The sequence below is a fragment of the Amblyomma maculatum genome, chromosome 1 (genome assembly GCF_055883805.1).
Source record: "Amblyomma maculatum isolate TAMU_Amacu chromosome 1, ASM5588380v1, whole genome shotgun sequence".
NCBI classification, from domain to species: Eukaryota; Metazoa; Arthropoda; class Arachnida; order Ixodida; family Ixodidae; genus Amblyomma; species Amblyomma maculatum.
In genome coordinates, this window is record NC_139344.1 from 323525074 (window position 1) to 323552676 (window position 27603).

At 42.4% G+C, this 27603-nt stretch overlaps 1 protein-coding gene across 1 annotated transcript in view; it reads left to right on the plus strand.

Moving 5' to 3' along the window:
* Positions 1-936: 936 nt before the first annotated feature.
* Positions 937-27603, plus strand: part of LOC146207310 (snRNA-activating protein complex subunit 3-like) — a 35582-nt gene continuing 8915 nt past the window's right edge. The window contains exons 1-8 of the mRNA XM_084585119.1: positions 937-1009; positions 1122-1321; positions 11620-11697; positions 11889-11985; positions 12613-12771; positions 16890-17024; positions 17906-17988; positions 25657-25821. Of these exons, the coding sequence (XP_084441245.1) occupies positions 1125-1321; positions 11620-11697; positions 11889-11985; positions 12613-12771; positions 16890-17024; positions 17906-17988; positions 25657-25821 (914 nt within the window). The 5' untranslated portion in view covers positions 937-1009; positions 1122-1124. The remainder of the gene's footprint in view (positions 1010-1121; positions 1322-11619; positions 11698-11888; positions 11986-12612; positions 12772-16889; positions 17025-17905; positions 17989-25656; positions 25822-27603) is intronic.

The following is a 27603-nucleotide window of genomic DNA, read 5'->3' on the forward strand; positions in this document are numbered from 1 at the left end:
TGCTGTAGTAGCCGTGGCAAACTCTTCCGCGGATTTTCAGTTAATCTCGGAAGAACGAACTCGCCTGACGATGCCGACTTGTTGCGCATTGATTTTTTTGTGCCTGTACATTATTAAAACAAGTTGTCTTTGGTTTCCTCGTCTAGTGACTACAGACAACAGGTGTAACGGCACAGTTTTTCGTTTGCTGTAGCCGGTTATCACCTTTCGTCCGTAATCGCCTCAAGTTTACAGTATTTTGCATGTTTTCATTTTTACAGCTGTGTGAATGAGACATCTGAGAAGCATGTACACTTCAGCATCAGTAATAAAAAAAGGAAAAACGGACTAACGTTATCTTCCGTCAATTCGTGAGCATGCTCATTGCGTGAGAAGTCTGTCTGCTACAAGTTAACCTACTAATAGTCCATCTACATTGTGGCGATTACACATGTAATATTGTTGCTGCAAAAAATCGGCGAACCGTTAAAAACGTGATTTTTACCTGTATTGTCGTAAATCTTTAAAGAAAACAGCGTTATAATAGTTGTACAAACTTTTTAGTTCAACCTTTATGCCGCGAGGTGACGCTAGGCGTAAACAGGTAGACGCGTTCCAATACGCGAACCTGTAGACGTCTACGTAGACGTCTACGAAGCAGTCTTGCTAGACGTCTAAGAATTGGAACGCACCCTGAGAAGGAGATGGAAGGAGGAAGCAATACTACCAGTACTACGTGGATGAATGAACAGAGGGACGTTGGCGAATCTTTTAAACTATTCTAATAAAAATAAATGATGACGGGCAGTATAATACAATTATTTGCTTTAAAACATATTGTTGTTATTTAAAAAAAAAGACACAAGTGCAGGTAGCGCTAAGTAGAACACTGCTACAAATAGCTAAATCAACTCATCGAACCATAGAGAGAGCCGAGCCCACCAGGCACTGCAGGCACCACGCAGAGTTTGGTTGGACGGCTGAGAGGCGGCAGCGTCTGTGCGAGTTCAAAGCAGCAAGATTTCAACAAGTGAGCTGCAAACATCATTAAGCTCCTATCAACTGAATCATTTCACAGTTAGCTGCAGCAATCTTTCCTAACCCCCCCCCCCTTCCCTCTTTTTTTTTTTTTTCTTTTTCAGATCATGGACAAAGTTCACGAACCCGACGCTCGTGAGTGGATTGGCGAGCGCGTAGGAGTTGCAGATTTTAAGGAAAAATGGACACGTGCTATCGAAGCACAAGGGTATGGTGAATATGACAACGAGGATGACAGGGACGTTATAATGGAAGCAATGAATATCACGGAATCGGCTCTGGAAACTTTGGAAGCAGATTTTCGGTGAGCAGCGTTCATATTTTTCTAAATTTTTATTTTACATCGCGGTGACAAGTGTTGCTTGTCTAGCAATACGGTCTTGTCCTTCTCTAGAATCTATGTTTTCATTTTAACTTCAGTTGCCATGCTCTTAGCTAGCTGGATATTCGACACAATTCCTGTGCTTCGATGGAGATAAAAAGCAAGGCGCTCGGTCGTGTACTGTGTGATATGTCGGCACGTTAATCCCAGGTGGTCAAAATTTCCGGATCCCTCCACTACGGCGTCCTTCGAACATAACATAAATCGCTTTGGGACGTCAAATCTTGTTAATCTAATATGTGCGTCCGTATGGGAAATAGTCTGAATGACGATCTTTTGAGCGAGTGTGCAAGATCACGCACTTCGTTAATGCGACGCATTAACGAAGTGCGTGATCTTGCACACTCGCTCAAAAGACCATTAACGAAGTGCGTGATCTTGCACACTCGCTCAAAAGATCGTCATTCAGACTATTTCCCATATTTCTGTTCGTGACCGCGGGAAATGAATTCGAAAATGGCGTCTTTCAGTTGGCTGCCGGCGTCCGGTGGCATTTTTGTCGCACCGTCCACATGGCAGCGTTTCTTCGTGGAGTCAAGTCGGCGCCCGCCGGAGAGGGTGACCAAACGCATGACAGCGTATGAGCTGGCGTCTACAAGCTAGGACATGGAGGAATCCTGGAAGTTCGAACAGTCGTTCCCCGTTCGTTTCAGCGACGATGGGAACTTACTGGGGAGGGTGCGGGGAGGCAAGAGGAAGAAAGACAAAGAGCTCTTGCTTCCAATGTTGCTTCCGCGGAAACGAGTTGCGCCTGTGGCGGTGGGTGCTGCAGCTTTCCACGCGTGGCTCCCACCTTCGAATCATTTCCAGCGTCGACGCTGAGATCTGGCACCACTAGATACCTACGTCTATCAGCGTCGCCTCCGATAGCCGAGACGCTGAACCGCGGCGTGAAACTGGGAATATTTGATTTGCGTGTTGTTGCCCCGGCCGGAAAAGCGAAGACAACGCTCAAAGATTGCCAGTGCATGATGCTTGGCGTGACAGCGAGAAGCGTGCACGCGACGATTCCTGCCGCATTCTGGCAGCGCAATCGTGACTAGGCAGATGATATATTCATGTCCACGACCTCGTGTCTGCTTTCACGGACGTGACAGATATCTAGCTCTAGCCTTGAGGTAAAGTTGGTGGCGTGGCAGAATCGCAAAACCTGAACGACGAAAGCTACGAGGCTACGCGACTGACGTACGAACATGTTCGCGCTTCGAGAATTAAATTCTGTCAGTCGGGTGAGACTGCATGGCACAGCCACGTGTGTCAGTCAAAAATTTTAATATGTAGATGCAGGAAACAAGACACATAGTCGAAAGAACTCTGAAGTGGGAATTCAAGGGTGGTGACCAAGACTAACCGATAACCGAGGCAGTCGATCTTGAGTGGATTGCTGCCGAAATTCCGGGAGCAGTTCCCAGAACTAGGAGTACGCCACCAAAAAGCATGCATTTTCTCTTTGTGGGCGGAGTTTCGCGGCCACCCCATCCACTACAAACTCAAGGAAAAAAAAAATGGTAATGCAAAGTTTGCATATGCCTTGACACATTCTAGCCTGAAATACTTCCCATCTGTGGCATGGCTTTAATAAATCTTTTGTGCAATTATTATCACACATGCTTGCTAGCATTTTTTTTTTCCAGGCTTGCATACTTGAAAAGCAAATTGAGAAACACTGCACTGCAGATAAGCAACTCTGTTTTATGAGGATTCGGGGCCAAAGGGTCAGCTTTTGAGCTGTTGCACAAATTTCGATAAGTTTGAGGATTGGCTTATCTCCTTCATTAGAATATATTAGAAGTTTCAACACCTTATTACAAATAGCAAAAAGTTGTAGCTGTCATAATGACCATAGGTATTCTAGCACTTCAAGAATCATAAAGATGTATTAACCATTCATGCTTAGATAACTTCTAGGTAGTTCATTGTGCAGGATAAGGCCAATTGCAAGTTCCTTATGACATTTTTGTAAAAACCTGAGCACTTTAAGAACAAACTTAATTTTTTTTGTTGCCATTCTATGTTGCATATTTGATTTCTTTTTCTTAGAGAATAAAATAATTAGGAATCCAAAAAGTGCCTTATCTTGTTCCCAACTAAATTTGAGTCCAGAAACCACCTTGAAAGCAGTCTTTGGTGAATGAGTTTGGAAATGGTAGTTTTCCTAATGGCTGTGAAAAGTGCACGCTGAGAAAAATGAGTTCAAAGATTTCAGAACATGCTCATCAAATGGGCCTAAATTAATAAATCAAAGTGGCCTGGCACATATGTTTGGCGTCCTTTTCAACACAACATTACTCTGTGGCGATAGCTTCAAGTTGCCACTTTCTTTTACAGCTTTCCAGCGTCCTTGTCTGTGCTCATGAAATACTCTCCTTGATTGCTTGCTAAGCGAGGCTTTGTCGAGGCTCCATATTCTATCCCGACTTTGTCAAGCACTTTGGTTAGCTGGGCTCCCAGTGGTGGTGCAAAAAGAACTTATGGAAGTTACGTGCCTCGTTTTAGACAACCCAAGCTTCAATTTTGGTTTACCAGCCAGTCTGCTATTGCCATAACAAAAAATTTGCCTTTTCTTTCTGTTTTTACCTGTCGGCTGTACTTTTGATAGCGGGTCCTTTTTGGCTAGAGAGAGTGAAAAATAAGCATTCTAACTTAAGGATAGACTCCGCTTTCAGTTCTGGCCTGCTATGTGGCCGCGTTTTGCAATCAGGTTTCACGGGCGCTTTCGGGGGTGAGTGCACCCCTTGTCATGAAAAATGTTTCATTTTTCTACTGCTCAGATAAAAACTAAACTTGTTGTGAAGTTTCTTTGTGTGCACAATCGAAAACAACAAAATATAAAAACAGGTATTTGGGGGAAGGGGGGGGGGGGGTGTAAAAATTGATTTTTAGCCCTGCATCTCCGTTTAAGCATGACTGCACCACATATTAACTAGATGTCTGGATTAAAGTGACATGGCACTATTGTTCATGCATTCTTTGCCAGTTAGCTCTAAAAGACACTGGTTTCATGCCGCTCATGCTAACAAAAAAGGTCGGCAGTTGTATGCAACTAGTTTGGTCTAAATGTTGATCCTTTCAAGAACTGTGTTGCCGTATCCTTCTCCCGACACTGCAAAGAGATCAGTTATTAGTCTATTACCCTCATCCCTTTAGCCACATAGGAATGCAACTGCTGATCCAACGAGAACTAAAGTAGGGCTCGCACTGTGGTCCACTGTGGGCGCACTGCCTATTTGACCGTGATTAAGACTGGATCAATTACATGAATGTTGTGGTTATATGTAAAATATGAAGGGGTAAGCATAGGTAAGTCATTATTTCTTGAACATTTGCTGGTATTCATCTATTGTTTGGCTGATTTATTGCTATTAAGCACCAGTCTTTTATAAATGGCCCGCATGTAAAAGTATTGTTCACGAACAAAAAGAAAAATTATTGAGCCCTGTGTGGTTGGTGCACAGTGCTTCGCAGCCTGTGCTGCCTTGATCATGACAGCTTTATGAGCCTTGATTGCTCCCGGTGGCATCTCTGTGGTGTGTTGTTGCCGCTATTACAAATGCATGGTGTCTTTACACCGAGAAAGGTGGTACTGCGCAATCTTCGAGTGAATAGTGCTCCAATGACAGTCGGACGTTTGGCTCTTCAGATCACCTTTTTGTTGCTAGACAATTATGAAACCATATTTGATACAGCAATGAAATGAAATTGTGTATAATTTCTTATGCACAACATGACTCTCCTCCATATGCAGTTCGAAAAGTTTTGTACACATATCTTCGCATTCTCAGTTGCTGATCATTCTAAGGCAGCAAAGCAGCAGTCTTGGCTTCTGCATGGATAGCGATGGTTCTGTTTTTCATGAACAACTTAATCACATTATCTTTTTGTTGCTGTGTGTTGTTGCCAATGCCAGTTACAAAGAGCAGAAATTCATTAGCAGTAGACATGCCGTCAATGCTGGTGGCAGAGCAAAAGTGACTGGTACTGTCGATAATTCCTTTGCTTGTTTGTTTTCTTCCTTCCTACCGTGGTCTAAACATTTATTCCTTGAAATCTGTACATGGATTGCCTTGTCCTGCAGTTGGATCGTCTTGCTGGTAAAACTGTCTTCGTCATGATCATGGAAGGATGAAAAAAAAGTTGCTGCTAGCAATCCAGTCTTAGGCAGATTGTGGTGTAGTGAGCCTTCCGCTTAGTATGCTGGGTAATGGAAGATGCATGCTCTGCTGAACATTATGACAAATTGGGACTTCAGATTGGCTAGATGGCTTCCCTAGGTGATGCCTAGATGTGCTCTTGAATGGGTGTTGTGGATCCCCATGCATGGCCTGAAGTTTGTCTGCAGTGGCAAAGAGGGTATTTGCAAATATCTTTCATTTGTCATGCGTTTCACTTCAGTATGTACCTGTTAGTCTCGATTTACAGGATCCACAGGATTTGCAACATTAGTGTGAAGTGATAGAGACCATCCATACACAAAAGCATTGAAGAGGTTCATAGAAAGGAAGCATAGAACTGCATGTGTAGCTAATAAAATTGCTGCTTTTGCAACAAAATTTTCAATGCATAACAAAGGCCACAATTGGTCCTTTGTATGCTGCATTTGTGGCTATGCGTTTTCACTGCTTTGAATTATTGCTGGGTGCAGAAGGGCATGGTTTGGTGGGAAACAGTGTAGCCGTTCAATAATATTTATGGCAGGAGCATAACTGCGCAATAGCATTGGCATGTGTTGTTAAGGGGGTATGGTAAAGTAAATGGGTCATCTTGGTTTTGGCTTTATACTGTAACACCTACGGCACATATTTTAAGTTTTTTTATATTTATAATTTGAAATTCTTTTGTTCTTAATTTGGTGTAAGTTTTGCACTCGGGCCTTTCTTTACCTTTTCAGTATAGTAATACCTCTGTCACACTATCAGATTTAATGTAATTCGATGCATCGAATGTCATTCGGTTTCTTTCGGTGCTACGCAGTAATATATGTCATTCGCAAGTGGTTATAATTACGATCAGCTATAAAAGAATACTCTCCTCAAGGAACATTAGTACGCATAAAAGGCATTTGAAATCACTGTGTAGCATTCTAAAGCTGATTAAAACATTTCTGTACGATAATTCAAGTGAAAGACATTACTTCTGGCTGTGTTGTTGGACTTTAGCCATAAAAATCCAAGCCAAGTATTGAGTTACCCACAAATTCAATAAATGTGAACAAACAATATGGCTGAACACAGCAAAGTGCATATACACAGTGCGGAGACGCACGGAGACACGTAGAGCATGTAATTGATGTCCAAGCTGTTAGGCACTCAGTCACAACTTTAAATAGTCCTGAAATAAATGCACGGGGACAAACAGCCACCAAGGAACACAGAACCTAAAATGATCGTGAGTCGCTGGCATGACTGGACCACTGTGACCGAGAGTAATAACATTCCACGAGAGCCTGCAGTGTGAATAACTTTACGTCTAAATTAACAGTTTCTAAAACAAAACTTTAGAAATATAATGTTTAACTTTCACTGTGCGCAGAATATTTTGTTACGTTATTTGTTTCTGCTGTGTATTTGGCGTCAAGAGTACACATTCGGTTCACGGTCGAATGCGAATTACTTCCCCAAACTCATTCAATGAAGAATGTCATTCGAACCTAATGACATTAGATGCTAATGTCATTAGATTTGAATGACATTAAATTTGCTTGTGTGACAGGGGTATAAAGGCTTTGGTGTAAAATTCAATGTACCTTCATTAACAAAATGGGGAATGGTGTGACCATTAAATTTTTAACCCTAATTCAATACATAAGTGGCTTTACCTGAACCTAATGAAAATGGATTTCTCATTCTTATTAGAGGAGAGAAAATATTTCCTTTAAGTCAAGTGAGGGAAATATTTTGGGTTCAGAATATTGTCAAGAAGATTTCTCTGGGAATCGGAAAAGGTTCATCAAAGTTCGCACATTTTTATTTTGAAAAATATACACATACGTTGTAGCAGTTGCGAATGCACCAGCAGAATAAATGGACTTCCTGGCTTTTTGGATATCTTCCCTAAGGTCTGTTCGTATTTGTCTTCCTTCGACTTTCCTTGCTTCTGGAGGAGCTTTGTAACCCAGTCCTTTTAACACTATTGTTGTCAAGCAGGTTGAGACAAACCTCAAAGAGTGCACCTGTTTGGATACCATGTGTTTTTAAAACGGCACTTTGTGCTCTTTGTCATGATTACAGTATGCCACAGCATTGCAAATGGAAATTGAAATGGAATGCTTTTCAGGGCAGGGGCACCAAATCAGTTGGTTCAATGCTGCTCTGTGCCCTGCTGTGAAGCCATTAGGCCTGGAAATGATGAACGCCTGTAACAGTGAACTGTCTGCTTCTGGAGCGCTAGTTTGCAGGCTATTTTTCACAAGCAGTATTGATAAGAACACAAACCAATGACAGTATTGCTGTACAAAAGCAATTCTGATGGGAAAATATGCAGTTGCGGCGTTTAAAAACAGCGGAAGTTGCATATTTTTTTACCCCTTTAGCCACATATCCTATAGAAGAAATACAAACATTTAATAAAAATGGTTCAAAACAGCACGTAAACAAGCTACCACGTCTCATTTTTGAATACTCTGAGGCATTGTTTTCAGCGCCATTTCTATATGGCTTGGAGTGCTCCTTCACTGCCAGCACAACACAGTTTGGCTTCTCACTGTGTCATCATCATCATCATCAGCCTGATATACCCACTGCAGGGCGAAGGCCTCTCCCATATTTCTCCACTTAACCCAGTTCTGTGCTAGCTGCATCCACTTGACCCCTGCGAACTTCTTAATCTCATCCGCCCACCTAACTTTCTGCCGCCCCCTGCTACGCTTTCCTTCCCTTGGAATCCAGTTTGTTACCCTAAGCGACCATCGGTTATCCTCTCTTCGCACTACATGTCCTGCCCATGTCCATTTCTTCTTCTTAATTTCCACTAGAATGTCGGTAACTTGAGTTATTTCTCTGGCCCACTTTGCACGCTTCCCATCTCTTAATGTTACCCCTACCATTTTTCGTTCCATAGCCCTCTGGGTTGTCCTCAACTTAAGTAGAACTCTCTTGGTTAGCCTCCACGTTTCAGCGCCATAGGTGAGTACAGGTAAGATGCAACTGTTATATACTTTCCTCTTTAGCGATACCGGTAAGCTGCTAGTCATAATCTGCGAGTGCTTTCCAAATGCGCTCCCCATCCTAATCTTATTCTAAAAAAGAGAAATGGTCATGTCTGTTATCGATACTGACATATCCCCATAATTGGGCCAGTGTCACGTGAACTGCATTAGAGCGGAAAATTGAGCTAGTTGGTACATAATTCTTCAGCATAATTCTACAATACTTTTAGTGAAAAGTGCAGCATTGACACTTATTGGTAATTAATCCTGGGGACACATTACACATGTGATGAAAAGGCATATTGCGGGTGGCATCTTACAAGTTTACTTACCAGATAAACACTTTGAAACAATATATACTTCATGCTGCAATTCGCACATTTTAATGCAGTACTAAGCGAGCTTTGTTGAGATGAATCATGCTTCATAAGTTGTCCCAGGTGGTTTGCAAGTGCCTCATTACCATGCTTTATATAGAAGTAGACATCTATACCTCTACTCGCCATGGTGATGCAGTGGCTAGTGCGCTCGGCTACTGTGCTCAAGGATGCGGATCAAATCCTGGTCGCAGCGGCCGCTTTTCAATGGAGGCGAAAAGCAAGGCATCAGTGTGCTGGACGATGTGACAGCACATACCCCTGGTGGTCAAAAATTCCAGAGCCCTCCACAGCGGCATCTCTCATAGCCCAAGTTGCCTTGGTACATTGAACCCCACAAGCGAAACCAAACCAAGCTTTTTATGTGAAAGGTCTTTTGGCAAGATGGCATGTAGTAGAGAGCGAGAATTGCTTCTCTCCCTCTCTTAACAGTGGCTCAAATGTGCGAACTCATTCTCAATTCTACCCTGAAGAAGGACGGAGCAATTGAGAATGAGTTCGCACATTTGGACCGAAACAGTTGTTAGAATAAAATAGGATAATCGGGAAAGTTGTGTGACATTCTCTTTGAATTTCCCTGGCCCATTAGTCAAAAGCAAAATATGTGTATATATGGGTGTTCATGATTGGAGATGTGCAGCATACAAACAAGTTTTGGCTGGACAAATTTTCTCTCAAATACTGTGGTTTCAGTTTTAACTCGTTTTGTGTTCTGCCTGACAAATAAATTATCTTTGGTGCAAGATAGTGGGGTAGTTAAATACATTTTTACTATGTAATAATCACACAGAGAGCGCTGATACTCAAAAGCGCATTACTATTCGAGGTTGTAATGCAGTTACACGAGTTTCATGGCATCTGGCACTTTGAGCACTGCTCGATTGGTCATGATTCCAGTGCAGTTTGTTCAGAAGGGCAAGCAAACTATAATTGCTTGCCTGTTCACGAATATATGTGGTTACTTGGGTAGGTTTGCAAAGACCTCGGTACATTACTATTCCAGGTATGTATATATATGTATGTATACATATATATATATATATTCTTCTCTATGTTGAGAATCGTTCCTAATTCATAAATTTAAAGCTGCCTCGTCAGACAATAATGAAAGCATTGCAAAATCTGCCTGTCGTAAACTTAAAACATGTAAATGTTCAAACATGTGATTTTGCTATGCAAGTTTTCATTTGTGTTAATTTCCCAGTAATCTCATACAAAATATTTTCGCTACTGTGCGTCATTCTTGTACATGCATTTTTTTTTTCTTTAGTTCAACTGAGGCTGAAGAAGTTGCCAATGCTCTAGCAATAACGCAAAAGGGTACAAGAGAGTTAGCGACTAAGGCAGCCATTAGGAATTGCTATATGGGCAGAATCTCTGCTGCAGCAGCCAAACTTCTGAAAGAAGCGCAAGTGCCAGCCGAGCAAACTGCACTGATCTGGTCCCCGGCTCATCAGGGCCTTGAGGGGAACGAGAAGGCGCTTGCGATCACCCGAGTGCTCACTTTTCGGACGATCGCCGTTGACGTGCCGCCTCTACGTAAGGAACCTCTCCCTTCGAGTGATGAACTCAAAATGTTCACTGAAATCATTTATTACAAGCTTAGTCGTAAGATCTATCCAGCAGCGGATAAACAGCTCAGCAAGAAAGAAATCGTGAAGGAAATTGCAAACCGGGGGTTTCCAAACCTTTAATTGTACAGTAGATGTCATCCGGAAGTCTTTAATCCTAGCTGTACTCACTGCAATAGCATATCATACCTAGCCCACATGGTCTGGACCTGTCCATCCTATAATGATCCGAATAGAAATGTAGAATCCTGGGAGGCCTTATCTTTCAATCACGAAGCAGAAGAGCAACGCAAAGTCATCGGTCTTGCCCTGGCCATCGCCGAGTCCCAAGGAATTCTGGCTCACGGTTATGGAAATGAATGGGGGTTTAGTCTAAAGCCTTCTTCTCCATCATTCATGACGGGTGCGAATAAAAGTTATTTCTCTCTCTCTCTCTCTTTCTCTCTGTATCACATTGTGCTATGTTTGCATTTCGCCACATGCATTTCGCCTTTACTGATTACTTTCTTGAATGCCCCTGACCTGGAATCACGGTACGTAATCGCATCATTGTTTGCCCCATTGCAGTTTTTTGTTACTGCTTCACCAGGGGCCTTTTTGGGACTACATATTCCAATTTTTGTTATTTTCATGCCACATTGATATCGCCAACCTATATATATTACGTTGCTAAGCATTCATGTTTTTCTGACGAAGGCCGGTCCCACAGCCGAAACATCATTAAATTGTTCTAAGCCACAGACGTCTTCATATATTGTTTGCATATATTCTCTGTGTTTGTGCTGTAATGCATGCTAACTCAGATGTAATAAAATTGAATTGAATTTGCTCCGCACACAGCCAAGCAGCAAGCCGCAACACGAGATTACCTAAAACAAACTCCACATGTTGGGCTACTCCTCCTCTTCTTTGTTGCGAGTTAAATATAAGACAGGCAGAAGCCAGGACATCTTATCTGATTCCAACAGCAAAATCCGATACAAAGGCCAATAATTTGAAGCTTATTTGAATTCTTGGAGCATGTCTATATAGTTTCCTCAGTTAAGATGCCCTCAGAATTCTCTTTGGTGCACTTTTAACTCTGCATAGCATTTCTTATAGTTTCCTTGTGGTTGTCTTTCTTTTCAGCCTTATCTATCTTTGCTCTGGACAAGAAAACTTGGACACAAGAAGACTTCCAGAGAAGACTGAACTGGAGACCGTGAAGTTAGTTCTCCTGTGGCTTTGGTCAATTTCAGCCAATATGATTTATTAGACTGAAAACTACTGGTGTAACACTGGCTATATGTGCACCTCTGCTGACATGTCTTTAAAAAAAAAAAAACACTGATGAATACAATTTTCTTGGTGTTTTTGCAAGTGGGGAGTAACGCTAGCTGTTTGATGCTTTTATGTAGGCTATTGAAAGAAGACCTGCATCAGCGGGAACAAGATGTGATGTATCGCTCCAGGCACACCCAGTTCATACGCAGGACGTCCCCACTATTAAATATGGTACGTAAACAAAGATTCTATAGTCGGATGCATTTTGGGAACGCAACTGCAGATACCTAGTTGTCAGAAGAGACCCTTGACCCATTGTCATTATATTGTAGTTAATATCTCCTCAACACACCTGCCACTCCTGTGATTTCACACTAGGGAATTACCCATAACATAAGAACTGCTTGATGCCATTGGCTGGAGGGCCTTCTTTGAGGGGCAACAAACGTGCAAATTTTTTGTTGTATCTTACTGCAAATAGACTTTATATGCCTTTATTGAAGCTAGCGTAAAGCTTTTATTATAAGGTATTTTTCTATGTGTGTTTTCTGCTTTTAATATTGAAAATTTTGTGTTGAATTAAGGTGCATTGACAGTGCCATTACTGCTATGTAACGGTGGTTCTGACTGGGTTCAGCAAAACTCCTTGGTTCCTTGGAGTGCTTGTTCAAAAGCCCGTGCAAGTCTCCACCTCCGGCTCTTCTTTGGCCTCTTTATATTAGGACTGGTAATAGTGTAATTGTTTATAGCAGACATTCAATTTGTATAGCCAGCCGTCACTAATATAATAAATGTGAACGAACTTTGTACTTTATTTTCACGGGTTTTCTTTTATTTTTGTTTCTTTTTTGCCTCAAGAACTTGGCATGGGAGGGGGAACAAATTAGAGGCAAGTTCCCCAAGGAGGAAGCGGTGCCCAGCGGAGAAGCTGTACTGATTGTGCAAGTCTTCAAGCCCATCAAAACACCTGTTGGCTTTAAAAAAGTGCGCATGGGTCATAACACCTATCCTTTCAGGGTGAGCATATTTCTTGGACTCACAGCATATTGCTTTTTGCGCTGCTTCATGGCTGCTGTAGGAGAAGCCAGCTGAGTCGGCACAATGTGGATTCCACCTTTTTGGTTGGCCCACTGTAGTAGCTATGGTGTTTTGAGCTGTTGGACCTGACGACGTTTTATCAGATTCCAACTCGGGAAACACATTGATGCCGAGTGTGACTGAAGCTTCCTGCTGATTGCATCTACTTTGACCACTATGTGACCAATGCTTGATAATAAATCATTCTACCTGGCAGCACGTTTTGTCTAGCATTCGTGATACATAAAACTACCTAAAATGTGTTCTGCAAGAGACTAACTACAGTTGCCGGTCGCTTTCAACAATGCTCGGTAGAGTAGGTCACTCTGGCATTTTCATCCGTTGTATGTGGGTCCTGCGTCATGCAATTGTTGACTTCATATTTATTTATTTTATTTATTACATGCTGCAGACCGTTGGGTCCAAGCAGGGGGGCATAGATGCATATGAACAAGAGCAAACATCAAAAACTGATACAAAATTAACACAATATTAGTCTTACTGCATAGCCATCTGTAAGATATTGTTCCAGTCTGATATTGTCCTAGGGAAAAAGGAGAACTTAAACATGTCAGTTCGGTCATAATAAGGTGTCAGTGAGCCAGGATGATGATGTCTTGTGTGCCGTGTTAATACAGGAGATATATAAGGGTTTATTGCAAGTTTGTTATTTATCAGAAGAGAATAGAATTCAAGCATCAGCTGTTTTCGGTGGGATTCAAGTGTGGGAATAGAATTTTTTATCATTGCTTGAGAGGGTGAGTCAAACCTAAGAAATTTATTAAACATAAACCGAACTGCCTTTATGCATGCATACTTTAGTTAAGGTCTAATAAATGAGAAGTAAGAGAGTAATTTTACAGGAGGTGTGTTTTTGAGTTTGTGTCTCAGGAAACAGAGTTTGCGGAAGGCAGAAGAGCAGATTGTATTATTATGCAAGTTCCAGGACAGAGTAGAAGTTAAGATAACACCCAAGTATTTGTAGCTGTTAGTACCGCACAGTGGTGAAGTGCTTAGGGAGTAAAAAAAAAATAAGCGGGGCTTTTTTACAAGTAATACGGAGGAATACTGATTTGTCAGCATTTATCAACATCCCCCATTCACTGCACCAATTCAGTATATTGTTTAAATCTGTTTGAAGGACAATATGATGACGTGGAGCCGTCACATCTCTATACAAAATACAATAATTAGCAAACAGTCTGATTTGCACACCTGGACTCGCAACATTCACGATGTCGTTGATATAAATGAGGAAAAGTAGGGGACCCAGAACACTACCTTGGGGCACCCCTGATGTGACTGGAATAATGACCGAGCTGCTTTCGCCAGTTTTAACGTACTGTGTTCATTTAGTAAGGTAAGCAACAATCCAGTTGACAAAAATGTCAGTTATGCCAATCGTTCTTAGTTTGAATATTAATTTGTCGTGCGAAACTTTATCCAACGCTTTGGTGAAATCTAAAAATATTACATCTATTTGTCCGTTACTGTCCAGGCATAACGCAAAATTATGAATGACTGATACCAGTTGTGTTACAATGGAATACCCACTTCTGAAGCCATGCTGAAACTCTGTAAGCACATTGTTTTCAGCCAAGAATTCTTTGATGCAGTTTGCCACAACTTGTTCCAAGAGTTTACAGCATTGAGATGTTAACGAAATGGGGCGACAATTTTACAGTAATTTTCTATCTCCCTTTTTTAATACCGGAACAACTCGGACCACCGTCCAGTCACCTGGTAGCTCTCTGCAAAAGCGAAACAGAAAAAACTTTGACAAGAAATTTCGAAACATGTTCAGGATACCGCTCTAGGAAGACGTTTGGTATTTCGTCAGGGCCACATGAAGCTGTTTACTAGCATATTGACAATACAAGCATAAGAAACAAAACTGGCATCAAATGCACGTTTATCGGAAAACATACTAATAACATTTGATACTGAAAAGACACTTTGGAAATATTCATTAAAGTGCTGCGCTATGGCTCTGTCATCAGTTACCGGCGTGCCATCCAGTGTTAGTTGCGAAATTGGTTTCTTTTCCTCCTTCATGTGTTTCCAGAATTTATCAGGATCATTTTTAATGAAATTAGGCAGTGAAGTATTATAGTAATGATGTTTAGCTGCGTTTACCTTCTGTTCAAGCACACCCTGGGCTTCTTTTATTTTATTTGGATTGATATGCTTTTTCTTTAACCTTTTTACCTTTCATTTAGCATGAATCACGCCACGTGTCATCAAGGGTGTACGCTTGTGAACCTTATTTCTCTTACTAGGTATGAATTTTTCTATGCAGTGGAGACACATACTTTTAAAAGTATTCCAAAGAACAGACATTCGTGCTGTTAAAAGCAACAAGACAATTTTCTTTGCAGCCAGGACCTCAATCTGCCGATCGATATTTTAATGCACTAAAACTTCTTGATTTGCTTCCCGAAATCGAATTCAACAAATTAGATTTGCCTACTCATTGCGGAAGGGCTTGGCTTCTGCTTTTTAGGTCTGCAAACGATATATGCTGTTTACAAACGACCCATATTTTAAGGCACCTATTTCTTGCGCCACTAATGTCCGCTTCATTTTCCTTGCCAGCTCAGTTTCTTTGGGAGAAGAGGAGTAATAAGCATAGTGGGTAACTTCAAGAAGTAAGAAGGTTTTCGGTGGTGGCATCTGTATGGCCGGAACGACATGCAGATGCTTAAAAAGTGCTTGACATGGTCCCATGCATGCAAGTTACCTTACCTGAGTGCACCAAAGAGCAGCAAACTTCAAATTTTTTCCATCAAGTGAACCTCTGAAGTTCTTTCTTCTTGGGTGCAACAGCACCCAGCTCCTCAAACGATGCCCTTCACTGCTTAGTGGCACCGTGATGCAGCGGCCGCAAGAGGCACATGAAGCTCTCCCGTAACATTACGGAGAAGCTTCACTACCAGTAAGCATTGAAGGACTCTGGCAATGTATTTATTATCTACTTCAAACTTCTATTAGGACGAAGGAGGCCTAATGAAGGTCTTTACTGCCACTTTTGTAGCGCTAGCTACACTACGCGGGTTGGAAGGAGTTTCGCGTGTCCTATGTGCCGACCAAGCTGTGCATGCGCGAGAGCAACATTACGCCACAGGGACACAGCTGCTGCCGCCGCCACAACCCTAGCAGAGCAAAAGGAGAAAGTGTGTGTCGAGTGAGAGAGGGGGAAAGGGAAAGCAACCATGCCCATGACAGTACAGTTAAAAAGGAGGAGGAGGAATAGGAGAAAGGAAGGTGTCGAGCGAGAGAAAAGAAAAGGGAGAGCAACTGTGCCCATGACATTGTAGTTTGGCGTTCGTAGCTCAAAATTTGTAGACCGGCATTTGTAAACCACCGATGTTCGCAGACCAGCGCTCGCACACCGGCGTTTGTAGCATGGATGAAAGAAGGGGCAGAGCGCTGTTATGTTCCACTCATAAAGGCATAGCTTAAGCGTTCTATCAACACCACCTAGAAGATGAAGAGGGTGTTGGTTCTACCGGGGTGCCAAGATAAGCTAAGATAAACCAAGGAAAAGTCTGGACAAGCCAAGATAAACCGAGCTCGTGCTACGTATATCCTGGCATAGCAGAGCTAAGCTACTGCCAATTTTTGTTTAGAGGATATCAAGATAACAACATATGAAGCTCTGCATGAAAGACTGGCAGCTTAGCACATGAAGAAACTGGCTACCGAGATTAACGCAGTGGCTAACAAACCTGGCCTCTGAGAGGGATGTTTATATATAGACATTTTGCAGTCTAACCTCGAAGGGCTGCTAAGTACTTCAGACTATTTTGTTTTTGTGATTGGGGGTATGTAAATTTCGCTATAGAATATTTTACAATTTGTGCTTGTCTTAATTTATGGGCCATTATTCTGACCTTCGTGCAGCAGTGGTCACCTTTTCTGTGCAATGTTAATACAGATGAAAGAAGTAACTGTGGCGTAATTTAATCTAGGCCCACCACTGTATCATTCCTGATATCCCATGCATCGCTTCGGGATTTAAAACCTCACAATATACCATTTCAATTCCGGTTTTGCAGGTCCTGGTGGAAGTGGCAGTGCTTGGCAACCAGACATTGCAGGACCTGCGTGCAAAGATTCCTTGTATATCAGATGACACTGCCATTGGAGATTTCAGTGAGAACCCAGATAAGACACAAGGACCATCTGCTAAAGTAAGACATTCTTATCCTTTTTTTTGCCCCTATCGGCTTTTATGTCAAACCTGAATAGGGGTACGCATTTGTCAAGTTTTTTTGCTGGTAGATCCGTCTAGTGCGTGATGTACAGCCGATATCATACTTGTGTAGAGCGCTGAAGCAGCACACTTTCCTGGAGAAATCAGAGAGGAGGCACCTTATGACACCCACGAGGTTCTAGAGGCAACACTTGCACTGAGCATAGGGTGCGATGTGGCTTGCTATTTCCCACTTGTAAATTTAGAGCGAGACAAACTGGAGGCCAAACTAGTAAATAAAAACGTGTTTTACTGGAATGGTCAAACACTGAACGAATGCATAACAAACGAATGCGTAGCAACTCTTGTGCAGGTAAAAACATGAAAGTCTGTTGAGCTGTGGCATGGTTTAGAAGACAGGCGAGTTTAAGCACTTTACTCGAAAGCCAATGGTTGCAGTACGTTAGTTTTTCTTTCTCTAGCCCACAGCACATTGCTTGAGTACTGTGCGCAGGTACAGCAGCTCTGGTATATGCTGCTTGCCATACACTTGTGGCTGGGTTAGTTGGTTTATTATAGCTGTAATGTTGCCGTTGCTTTACAGCCTCTGCTTTTAATTTCATGAGCAAATGCTCCTTTCTTCCTTTTGAAACCTAGTCATCTCTGAATTGTGCTGAATGCTTTTCCAACACACAGCATGCCACAGGCACTACTCCAGCTAGCAATGACTGCACCATGAAACGGTTGCCGGCATGTCAACTCCTCCGGCTTCTGTTAGGGATTCTTGGTGCAGTTTGTGTAGCCTAGACACTGTGTGAAGGACCAAGGGCCGAGTCTTGATGGACCGCAATTGTGTGGTGCCTTCTCATTATGTTGCAGGAAGTCTACAAATCGGGGTTCTTTTACATTGGAGACACATTCTACAATGACATGACCGATCAGTCATGCAGGAACTACAGCGAGTAAGTATATGATGTAGACCAAAATATGTTGCCTTTCTAACTGAGGCTATCTTGCGTATACTCTCAAACCTAGGAATCTGGTGCCACCTTTACCTGGGCTGCCGAAATACTACAAACGTCCCAGTGCTCGAAGGGACACTAAAGGAGAAAACATGTAGTAATTCAGAGTAGACTGATAGGTTAGCTTCTTGTGATAGCAACTAATAATGTGATAAGGTAACTGCTTAAATGGGAAGTACCCATAATTTTATTACAGTGAAATCCCGTTACTACAAACACCACATTAACGAATTTTTCAAATTAACAAATTTTTTAAGAATCCCCGGTAGATTTGCTGTTTTCAATTAAATCTAGCTCAGAATAACGGCTTGAGGGGCAAGTTGGTGCATCATCGTATTCAGATATGTGGCGCAAATAAACACAAACTCAGCTAGCTCAGAATTACGAATTTCAAAATAGCGTATATTTCAGAATAACGAACATATTTTATTTCTTCTTCTATAATTTTGCAACATCAGTATTACGAATTCGGCTAAAATTAATAGCGCCGCAGCTTGAAACTCTCACGTGAAACAGAAACCACCGTTTCTGTGTGTATAGTCCGTGGGCTGTAGCTATCATAATCAGCACATCTAGTACCAGCTCCTAGCGCCACCATGAAGCTATGGTTTATTACGCAGTAGCCAGCAGGCCTAGCCACCAGCGTTTTTTTCTTTTGTGTCATTCGCGAGTCGGTCATTTGTGCGTTCGAGCGTGCTGGAAGGTTGGTTTTTTTTATATATATATATATGCTGCGGATTATCTTATTGTGAAGTTTGTGTGAGAACGATCATATTAGCCAGCGAAGTGCCAAGAAGATATGAACGCAGCCGCTTTCACTGCAAAAAGCAATTCGGCCTCTACAGACAGGTAGCATTGCCCCATCGACTGCCGCAATCATTTTGAAAGACCGAGACAAGGTTTTCAAACTTCAGGGAGCATTGAAAATAAGGTCATATCGAACACCTTTTCTTTTTTGCACATGGACAAAGTCCGTACTTGCATCGCTCGGTGCAGTCACGCATGCGACGAGATGTTCTGCAAAGTGGAAGGTGTATGTGCTGTAGTGATGTAATGTAGTACGCGGTCGTGTTTGCTGCACACGGCAGAAGAAAATAATTGACGTCTTCAAATAAGTCAGCTTTGGAGTTAGTGCAACATTTTCATTTGAGGTTTTGCTTGTCTACACACGTGCTCACTGCCAAGGTATGTCATTTGCATACCTAGGTTTGACCACTGGCTTATAATCGCAGATTTTTCATTACAACGATATTTCAAAATAACGAATGATTTTTTGCGGTCCCGCGGGATTCGTTATATCGAGATTTGACTGTACTTACGGATCCAAGCAGTAACCGCATGAGGCGGCAATCCCTTGGCAGTGCGTCACGCGACGATGGCAGCAACGTCTGTCGTTGGCACTGGTGAACACTGCACGAAGCAACGGGACTCAGCGACAGAGCGGTGTGTTTTCAGTGTTGCTCTGTTACTGCAGTGCCTCGTCATTCGATCAAGAGAGTACATTTATGCTAGTATCCTGTTTCTAGCACTAAACAACATGAACGATAAAACACAGATGAAAATTCTCGTAACACATTAAACACAGCGCAGTTATGCGCTGCTACACTGCGGTGCAGACTTGAATTGGAAGTGACTTTCTCTCATTCCTTTTGAAAATTAGCAATATCTAGCCACATTAGCCTTTCTTTTCCTTTATTCCATGTCAAGCTTTTACTGAATTGTCTCAGTGCGCTGATGTATATGCATATGGGTCAAACGAAGTGAGCGTCTGCAGGTTCTTCTGTTCTTCGCTCAAACTGGACTAAGAAAACGAACTTCACTCGTAACAAAAGCCAGAACGAAAGTTGCATACTCCAAAGCCTTCTGTGATTGGCTGCCTCGCGAGCTGCTTCTTGGTGACAGGTGAAATGTCGTTTGTAATGGCGAAACGTTTAAGAGAAATTGGAAATATTTTGGTTGTTTGTTTGAAGAGATTGGTAGAAATTTTAAGTGACCAATCAGGAATCGCAAATGTCCTTGAAAATCCTTGAATTTGAAAATTTAATTTTCAAGGCCTTTGAAAATCCTGAAAATTTTGCTGCTCCTTGAAAATCCTTGAATTCCTAGCATAGTGCATGCAAATGGCTCTTAATCAGGAAAAATGCGGTTAAAATATTTGTATTTTCAATATCGTGTTTCCGTATCTGTGCTTCAAGCGTAATAAATCAGTTTGTGATAATAAAGCCAACGTTGCGCGACGGTCCAATCTGATTTTGCTGCTTTGTTATGGTGGTTGACGGCATTCCATATTGCCGTTGGTTCTGCACCCAACTTGTTGCGGCTAAAGCATCCGACCACAAAGCAAATGCCTGGGAAAAGCAAATTTCAAAGCGTGTGGTTTCACGACGACGTTTACAATGACTGGATTGCACCAGATACGACGAGTGAGCACCGCGCAAGATGCAGACCTTGCAGCAAGACCTTCAATATCACCACCATGGGCGATTCGGCGTTAAAGAGCTGTATGAAGAGTGCTAAGCATGCTGGCGTCATGAAGATTGCAGTCAACAGCTCGGTGCGAAGGTATTTAATTCCAAGTACAAGCCAAAGGTCAGCCGCCCTGCCTCCGAAGACCTCTGGCGATATCGTCGGTGTGAACGTCTTGGTTTAATTCTCTTGTGTGTGTGTGGCGTTTGTGTATGACCATGCAGTACCAGATGTCTTCAAAGTCGTATATTATATTAGCCCGCTCTCAAGTGCTACTGAGTGCCCTGCCTCCTTCGCAATCGGGAAAGCTAGATGATGCTTGCAAGGCACACGAGCTGATGATGAACGCAGAGATTCTGTGGACTTTGAAGGTTGTCACATCGCATTTCTTCTATCGGCCATCATCAAAAGCAGTCCAGCTATTCCAGCATATGGTCCCTGACAGCGACGTGGCCAAATCATTTTCTTGCAAAGAGAAAGAAATGTGCCTACGTAAAATTGGTGTCTGATATTAAAAACTGCTGCGTGTGGCATCGTGTTGAGTCCTTGAAAATACTCCAACTGGGCCTTGAAATTCTTTGAATATCTTTAAATTTGCCCCTTTTGAATCTGTACGAACCCTACCAATGCTTTGGTTGCACCACCTATGGACAGGACGTGCAAGCAAACTCTGAAAGCTCGCAACTGTGTGACAGCGGACGGTAACACCACTTGTCCAGCAATCACCTTGGAGGAAAGTGCGCACAGCAACAGACAGCGATACATTGATTGCTTTATAACCGGTCTCTGGAATTGGCTTAAATGTCAAGAGGCATAAGGCCGTCTCTTTCTAGACATAACCGCGTGTACTGCGAGAGCTGTGGACGGCGACTGCAAGAAGGATACAGCTGCGAAGTTTGACATTTGTAAGAAGGGAGGCAGACACCAGGCCGCCTCTGACTGTCTTCAATCCCCAGCTGTCCTCTTGGCTGTCGGTATGGCAACATGGCACTCAGTCTCCTTTGCGCGTCCCCCATTCCCAAACCTAGTCTTCTTTCTCCTCGTTCCGCTTGCAGTTACTTCCGCGAATCTGCAGCAACATTCCCCGAACAGGCTGGCTGCCATTCTGTGTGCAAGGAAGATTGAGGTCATGCGCTCAGAGTGCTATAAAAAGACATAAGTCAGTGAGGCCTTGCCATTACTCAGGTGCAGAAGTGGTTTTGTTCACATGATTCAAAGACATAAGATCATGAAATTAACCAGTTTTCGGAGTGCTCCTTCAAATGGAGGCCCTCAGTCTGGCGTGCACTTGGGGCAATGATCACTTTGTGTAAGCAGCGATAGACTGCAATGCTTTAAGGAATGACAATGCTACATGCTGGCTGTCAAGGGGTCCACTGTCAACTTTCAAGACTTGGAAAAAGTGTCTTGTGCACTTTTGGCCTCTGCTTCATGAATAGGATGAGTGCAACGTGTACAACAGTGACAAAACCGGAGTGTTTCTTCAAATTGTTGCTAAAGCGATCACTGGCTGTGAGGAGCGAAACCTGCCATGGAAGCAATAAGAACAAAGACTGGTGACTGCTGTTGTTTCCGTCAGTGTGGATGGCTCTGACAAGAGCCTGCTTGCCATCACCGAAAAGTCTATGCCCAAGTTGACTGCATGGCTAACAAAAAACCCTGGATGACGTCCAAGCCGTTTGAGGATTATCTTTGGGCTTTTCACCAGGACATGGAGAGGCAGCACAGCAAGGTGCTGTTGCCATTAGACAACTGTTCGGCACAAAATGTGGCGATTGCACTAAAAACTGTCTGTTCGATGTTTCTGACACCAAATGCAACTTCTGCTCTAAAGAAGTCTTGAATGCTTTTTAATATCTTGGGAGTTTTCCATGAACCTGATTGTAAATTTGTCGCTATCGATTATGTCCACTGTTGCAACAAATATTTAACATGACAAACTAAACTATTATCCCAATGCTGCTTCATTGTAGCAAGGTATGAGGAAACCAGTGCAATGAGAAGTCAGCGTAGAGTGACAGGTTAACATCTCCTGATAGCAAATATGCCACTTTAACATTCAAAAAATGGCATAAAATGGAAGCACCCATAGAGCCACTACTTGCATATTCATAGCTGCCATGTGTTCATGAGATTTCTCGAAGAACTCTATTTTGCTGTTTGATAGGCAATTAGCGTTGAATTATAAGGAAAGTAGTGCAGTGAGCGTAGACAAGGATGATGAAGAGAAGGGTAGACACACACTTGATGACTGAATAGTTCAGCATGTGGCCAGTGTATACACCAAGTTCAGAATTGCAAGGTCTCTACAGCATTCACACTCACTCAATTGCTGTTTGTAGGTGGCCTGTGATGCAGTTTTGTTTTCACTTCAGCTGTTGAATCTGCTGCTTGTTGCAAGTTGCAGGCATAAGAAATTGCGTTGGTTTCTTTTTTTGCTTAGCATATGCACATCTGCGTACATTGTCCATGTCTAAAGTACAATTGAGCGTGTGGTCTTCCATATGTTTGCACAATAGAAAGGCCAACAAGCATTGTCATTAATACCGCATGCATGCTGCATCATGTCTTGTTTGGCTTAGTACGGGGAAAATTTCCCTGCATAGGTCATCATGAATGCAGCATGTGAGGTGCCAGCATTCAAGGCAGGATTTTTTGCAGGAAAAACATTCCACTGCCTGATGCGTGTTCATCAAGATTATGCTTGTATTCCCTGCTGACTTGAACCAGCTGCTGGCATTTGGGTGGAAAATATTCAGATTCCCTTCCACTTCTAAACCACAGGAAGCAATTCACCAACACAGAAACCACAGGAGAGTCAATTGCAAGAGTTGCATATGATATCGTTAATTTCCTGAGGCAACTTTTCTGCAACTTGTGCAGCTTCACTGTTGAGGATATCATTCAGTCCTGCTGATACAATCACTAGGTTGTGCCCTGCGTAATTCTTCAACAACCTGTTCTTGGTCTCTTTCAGTGCTGCGCTCATTGTCCTTTCTGGGAAAGTTCCGACTGATACTTGCTTATCACCGTTGGCAACTTCGATTATAGCTCGACTGCACCTGCTCATGTTAGAATTTCCTCTCTCTCTCTCTCCCTCATTCCCTCCTATATGCTGGCCCCTAATTCCAGTTTTCTGTGACCTCATCTGTAAGAAATTCTTTGTTCCTTACCTCTGCCTCCTTTCCAGACTTCTTTGCTGCTAAATTTTGAATAGGTCTGCCGATGTGGCCCTGCCTGACCTAATTTGCCTTCACTGCCCTTGCTAGTGCCGGCCTCTGCCACGTGGCCTGAACAGCAAAAACAGACATTTTTGTCCTAAAGGTATAGTGTCAGTTATTTTTCCTTCCATTTGATTTGAGGAAGCTCTGCCTGCAGTTTCCTATTTTCTGCATTTATTACCTCAAACTCTATTTTTCCAAAGCTTCTACACACGACACTAGACCGGCGTTTTTATTTTCAAACCTGTCGAGGTGGGCACTGGGTATGTCATATTGGCACGAAAAGTCCACGCCTTCTGCCTCCTCTACCGTTTGGAACTGTGTTTTCTTCAGATTAACCAGGCCCTCATTCTCCTTGCACTTAACCTTCTTCGGATTGCACATCTTACTCCTATTTTCGCTCAAATATTTAATCACCTAGAAAAAAATCTAACAGAACTGACACTCTAATAAATTAGATAAATAACGAATGAGCACCGAAAAAGGCTAGAAAACAGGCCGCTGGACAATGAACTAAATCTAATTTCTTAGCCTGCACCTAACCTAATTATCCTGACTAAAATAATAAAAGGAAGAACTTATCTATTTGATGCTTTCACATACACGTAGCTCCCTCAGTTGTCAGTCTGTCCATTTCTGGTCTCCACGTGCAATCTGAAGAGGCTGTCATGGTCCCAGTTGTTGGTGCTCTGGTTGTAGAGCTCGATTTCAAAGAAGTCATGGAAATTGCCTCACTGCACTCGACTTGTTTCTTTGTGCTCGTGTGGGTGTTTTGAATGTAGAAGGGTTTTGGGGCATTCATTTTTAATTTTCTTATCAATATAGGTGCCTTTACACATTGAAATACTGGTAATGTTGTCGGGAAGTAATGTGCCTTGCTTGGCTTGATATATTTTTTCAATGCCTCTTTTAACAGTTCGTGTCATGTCGCTGCAGTAAGGTCAAAAAGCCATCAGGGCACCACTAGTGCTATTGCCTAAGAATGCAACCAGAGAAAAACAAGCATCTAGATTCTGAGGGCTGTGCCCAATATGTATGACCTGTGCCATGAGCTCTGCCGCTGTGGAGTGTTTAGCCTATATTGCGACCCACCAGGCATTAAAAATGCTAGTGCATGTAAAAGCTGGATTGGTGCATGGTACACGATGAATTACGAGCTAAGTATGAACGCAAGATTGAGTAGTTTGTTTGATATGATCAGTCTAACTGTGCAGCCATGGCAGTACATTTGGCATTGAGTGACTGTGTTATGGGAGTATGCAAGAATGTTCAGAGCATTTTTTTTTTTTCAACCATACGCTGACAGAGTGAAAGCCTGTACCTGCGCTGCCTCTTGACTACATAAGAAGGACAAGTGCAGTATGCAGCTTATAGTGTTGGATGTGTTTATGCATTCATTTACCCTCATGCTTTGATTGTACCCCCTTCTTTGCTTTCCTCCTCACACTCTTTGCTGTTATCTTACTTTCATCCACTGCTACTCAATCCATTAATGAATGCCTGTGAGCTGCACTTGATTAAGGGGTTTTTCCAAGATCTGATGATCAATGATGTCTGCAAATAGACCATGCAAAAGAAATTTTGTCAATTATGTTGCCATTTTTTATTCTGTCCAGAAAGCACTATGAGTATGGCTAGATATCGCATGTATTTTCTTTGTTGATTTTCATGATGTAGCGGGTATTTTTGTTTGAAAATGCTGCCTTCCAAAACGGTGATGTCAAAAATAAAATTGCGTTGAAGAGTCATGCGAAACTTTGGGCATGGTGCGTTGGTACACTGGTTGAGGGACTAAGCAGTGGTACATGACTTTTGCTTAGCCTCATAGTTGGTAATTTCTCGTGCGTGAAAATACAAGTGATGGATGGCTCACTGTGCATAGGCATTGCACATGTTCAGAGGGCATAATTCTTCATTTCAGGGTGATCATAAACTGGGCCAAGAACCCTCGACGGGGGCTGGGACCATTCAAGAAAGCCCTCATGGAGGACACGACATTTGACCAGCTGGAGATTCGCTTGGGGTATCCTTATGTCTATGTGCACCAGGGCTACTGTGAGCACTTGATCGTGTTCAGTGACTTGAGGTATGGCTTATGCTTGTAATGTGAAGTGCTAGTGCCGTGCAGCTGTAACCTAATATAGGAGATGCATACACAACATACAAACCTTGTTCTAAAGTAATGAAAAAATTAGCATGATATTTTTGTTAACTGGCACACATATCAAATTTTGCATATTTGCTTTCTGATTACGAATACTACAGTTGAATCTCAGGTGATGTTAATTTTTGGGTGAAGGAAATTTGTTAATGTTCCCAAAAATGTTTGCATTAAAATACAGTAAGCCCCAGAGATGTCTCCAGGTATTTCTAAGCTTGCAACCAGAATGGGTCCAGTGACGAGTAGAAATATCACCTGTGCTTTTGCGTGACGTGCTTTTACTTTGCGTTATTAGCAGCACAATAACAGTTCCAGGAAGTGTGGAACGCAAAAGACTGCAAAAACCCCAAGTAGTACCAAAGTGCCTCTTCTTTTATTCCATCCTTCATCTCTTCCCTCACGGTGTGATTGAGGTGTCCACTCAGAACGAAGCAGACACTAGTTGACAGGTGACATGGCTAGTGACTGATTGGTCGGCGGTTTCTTTTTTTCTTTTTTTTTTCGTCACGAGATCATGTGACATGACTGAGTTGGCAGAAGCTGACCGCTGGGGCAGTTCTTTTGAGATGGAAGAATGAGATGAAAATCAAACCCTCTAGGACCCTTGGATCTCGAGTGAGACACGCTACCCTTGAGCCACACACACGTTTGTAGGGCTTGTTTAAAGTGAGGCTTTATACCTATGTTGGGATGGGTGCCATTGCGCTGCGGTTGTGCAAATATTGTAATTTTCAAATATTGAGGGTTTGAAAAAAGTCTTCAAATATCTGACCAGTGAACGAAAAATTAAATACATTCTTCTCCTTGTGTATTTCGTAATTCACATGATATTTCACATCACGTCTGTTTATTACCTTAAAGACCCCCAATTCAGGGGTATTACGAAAGTGGTGGGTACACATACTATATTATATACAAAATAGACAGTTAGTTAAATATGGCAGTTATACAATTACAAAATGTGGATGGGCAGGTGATTTCAGCAATGTCGTGTGGAAGGCCATTCCAGTCTACAGCTGAGAGAGGACAGAATGATGCTGCAAACATACTAGTATGGCATTGTGGACGCGTAACTTGCCGGGAATGACCAATGCAGGGTGAAATGCATGCCAGAGGGCTGATGTAGGGCGGAATTCAAAGTGAGCTGTAAAGAAACTTATGGAACAAACACATACTGGTGATTCGACGACAACATGTAAGATTTGTTAGACTGGACATAGCTTGTAAAGGTGAAATACTAGCATTTTATGAATAGCAAGAAGGAATGAATCTAGCAGCTCGATTCTGTAGGGATTCAAGTGAGTTATCTGATAGATTTGGTTTGGACTCCAGATGGGGGATGCGTATCGATGATTGGCATGTGAAAAGTTTTACGTCTGGTGGTACATGGTGCAGGTGCTATCTTAAGAAACCAAGAGATCTGTTAGCTGATGATAGGATGTTGGTGGCAAGCGCATTCCAGGTTAGATCTTCACATAAGGTTATGCCTAGGTATTTATGAGATTTGGTTGGTTTTACTCCAATGCCTGAGATTAAGTAGGGGAAAAGAATTGGGTTGCATTTACAGTGGAACGACATGTACTTGCATTTAGCTGGATTGAGTTCCATGAGCCATTGGCTGCGCCAGTCTTGTACACAGGTTAATTTGTTTTGAAGATTAGCTGATCAGGTGGGTTAGTAACTGTACGGTAGATGGCTCAGTCATCG